The 2,946-nt window shown below is 25.6% G+C and overlaps 1 protein-coding gene across 1 annotated transcript in view; it reads left to right on the forward strand.

Annotated features, from left to right (window-relative positions):
• Nucleotides 1-1,747, forward strand: part of LOC111680276 (ras-specific guanine nucleotide-releasing factor RalGPS1-like) — a 5,313-nt gene extending 3,566 nt beyond the window's left edge. Inside the window, exon 3 of the mRNA XM_046954197.1 lies at nt 397-1,747. Within this exon, the coding sequence (XP_046810153.1) occupies nt 397-1,053 (657 nt within the window). The 3' untranslated portion in view covers nt 1,054-1,747. The remainder of the gene's footprint in view (nt 1-396) is intronic.
• The last annotated feature ends 1,199 nt before the right edge of the window (nt 1,748-2,946 follow it).

Below are 2,946 nucleotides of genomic sequence, written 5' to 3' on the forward strand. Positions count from 1 at the left end.
TAGTTCAGTTCTAGTTCAGTTCTAGTTCAGTTCTAGTTCTGTTCTAGTTCAGTTCTAGTTCAGTTCTAGTTCAGTTCTAGTTCAGTTCCAGTTCAGTTCTAGTTCAGTCCAAGTATAGTATTAGTTCAGTTCTAGATCACATCTATTTTCTATTATAGTTATTTTTTGTTTCGCTTCACAATAATAGATATTTACTGTAGAAAAGTCGTTGTCACCCAACTAAAAAAAATAAATTATTTGCTTTCTTTCTAATAACTTTTAAATAATTTTTAACTACTTAAACAAATACTAAAAATCAATATACGTATATAAGCTTTTTCACTATTTTAACAGCTTTTTTCAATAAAACATAAGTCCATGACAATTTATCATCATGTTTTTATTTAAAATTTTCTTTACAGCATTTTCGGTAAAACAAATATTGCCAATGATGGTGTAGTCGGGCAAAATGGTGCTTGCTATGATGCACATTATCATGATCACAGTGCATTAAGTCAACAGCTGCAGCAGCGACATTTACTCGATGATTCGGTATTGGAACAACCGCAATGTGGTAGCGGTACACCCAATGGCAGTATACACATTAATTTAAGCGATAACAATGAGGTTATTGCATGTCATTTGCACGATGTTAATAATCTTAATATACCCACAGATGAGACAAACTCTTTGCAGGGTTGTGTCAGACGTAAAACTGTACAGAAAGAAGGACGTAAACCAGCGGTAGCCTCTTGGCAACGTTATTGGTTACAAATCTGGGCCAATTCTTTAGTATACTTTCCACCCAAATCATTTAAGGGCAGTGAACGTAATGACTTTAAGCGAGAACCCTGTAAGGTGTGTCCCTTAGAGGGTTGGTTTGCTCAAGTCATTGACAATCCAAAACATAAGAATACCTTTGAATTGTATCATCGTACCTTGGGTACTATATACAAATTTCGTACCGATAGTCCTCAGACCACACAATTGTGGTGTAGTACTATTTGTAAATTGGCTCTACAACAGAATCGTACACCGAAAACTTTGCCCATTAATTTAATGTCTTTTGAATAGGATTTTTAAATAAGAAAGGGAAATTATAGCCGGCCAAGTTATAATTATTTGTTGTTTTTTTTCTTTTTTTCTCTTTTTAATTAAACATTAAACAAGTAGGCTTTTGTAGGCTAATTATTATAGCAAATAATTTGTGTGTCTTAATTCTGTTTGTTTTTGTTTTATACAAATTTTTTTATATAGCTTATGCCAAAAACAATAAAACTTACAAGAACAATATAAAATATTTCACTTTAAACTCATTAGAAGAAAAAGAAAACAAAAACTTAAATGCAATTTAAAAATACTCTTTAAAATTTAAACATTTGAATTACATTTACACTCTAGTTTACTCAATAAAAACAAAACCAAACAACAACTATTAATTTCTAAGACTGACAATAATTAAACGAATTCTTTAATATTAAATTAAATTTAAACAAAAGAAAACCTAAACTTAAATATTATTAAAAATATGTAATAACAATAATCATAATGAATGTTGTGTAATTTATGGTGAATTTTTCCTTCAATATTTGTACTCCAAAGTCTAAAGACTTTTGAACATAAACTATACGCAAGTAAATCAACGAATTTTTGTTTTGTAACTGGAAAAAAATAGAAAATATTTAAACAAATTCAAATGTATTTAAAACAAAACAACATTTCAATTTTAAGCATTTCATTATTTAAACAGAAAACAGAAACAAAAAAACACAACTTCATTATTTTTCTCTACAAAATTTCTTTAAAACTTTATATTTTCTTTTCCTTTTGTATCATCACCATTAACAAAAATATCTAAACTAATTTACTTGTTAAGTTTTAGTTTCTTATACATATAAATTAACTATTAAAAACAATTTATAAATTATATATATATTTTTTTACTTAATTTTAAAATTTAAGCTAAATTATTTGTTAAACGAGCAAAATTACTCACTTTTATACTCACTTCTAAAAGTTTTTTTTGTCACACTCTCACTCACCTTAAAAAAAAAAAAAAAAAACTTTGTAAAACAAAAATGAAAAAGATCAAAACTTTATGTAATATATTGTTTAATATTAAGTTTACACTCTTAGAAAACATTAGAAACAAAAAAATAATATAAATAAAAACTCAAAAAAAAAAATCTATATATTTAAAAAATAACTAAAAAAATAAAAGTCATTTCATTTTAGCTGTCATTAAAAAAATCAAACTGGTTTTTAACTAAAAATCTAAATCTTCAAATATTTATTTTTAATAAACAAATCTAATTTTCAATCTTAAATCTCCTTATTAAAGAAAATTTTGTTTTTTAGAGAAAAATTTTAACTTTTATGATTTGTTTTCTAATATCACATTTTCAATGAAAATTTTGATTTATAGTGAAAGTTTGTATTTTTAGTGAAAATTTGTATTGTGTGTGCAAATTAAAATAAACAAAAGAAAATTTAAAATTTTAGTAAAATTAGAATTTTGGTAAAAATTTAAATTTTTAAATTAATGTGCTGTTTCTAGATACCGAGCGAGTAGTTTGAGTTAAAATTTTACTTGTATTTTGTTATTGTAACAAAAACAAAATACAAGTAAAATTTTAACTCAAAATACTCAAACGTTATCTAGAAACAACACATAAAATTGGATTAAATTTGAATTTTCATACAAATATTTTATTTTTAGTCTATAGTCTAGACTAGTATATAGTCTAGTCTATAGTCTAGACTAGTATATAGTCTAGTCTATAGTCTAGACTAGTATATAGTCTAGTCTATAGTCTAGACTAGTATATAGTCTAGTTTATAGTCTATAGTCTAGTCTACAGTCCAGTCTATAGTCTAGTCTATAGTCTAGTCTATAGTGTAGTCTATAGTCTAGTCTATAGTCTAGTCTATAGTCTAGTCTATAGTCTAGTCTATAGTCTAGTCTAT

The sequence above is a fragment of the Lucilia cuprina genome, chromosome 6 (genome assembly GCF_022045245.1).
Source record: "Lucilia cuprina isolate Lc7/37 chromosome 6, ASM2204524v1, whole genome shotgun sequence".
In the NCBI taxonomy this organism is placed as follows: Eukaryota; Metazoa; Arthropoda; class Insecta; order Diptera; family Calliphoridae; genus Lucilia; species Lucilia cuprina.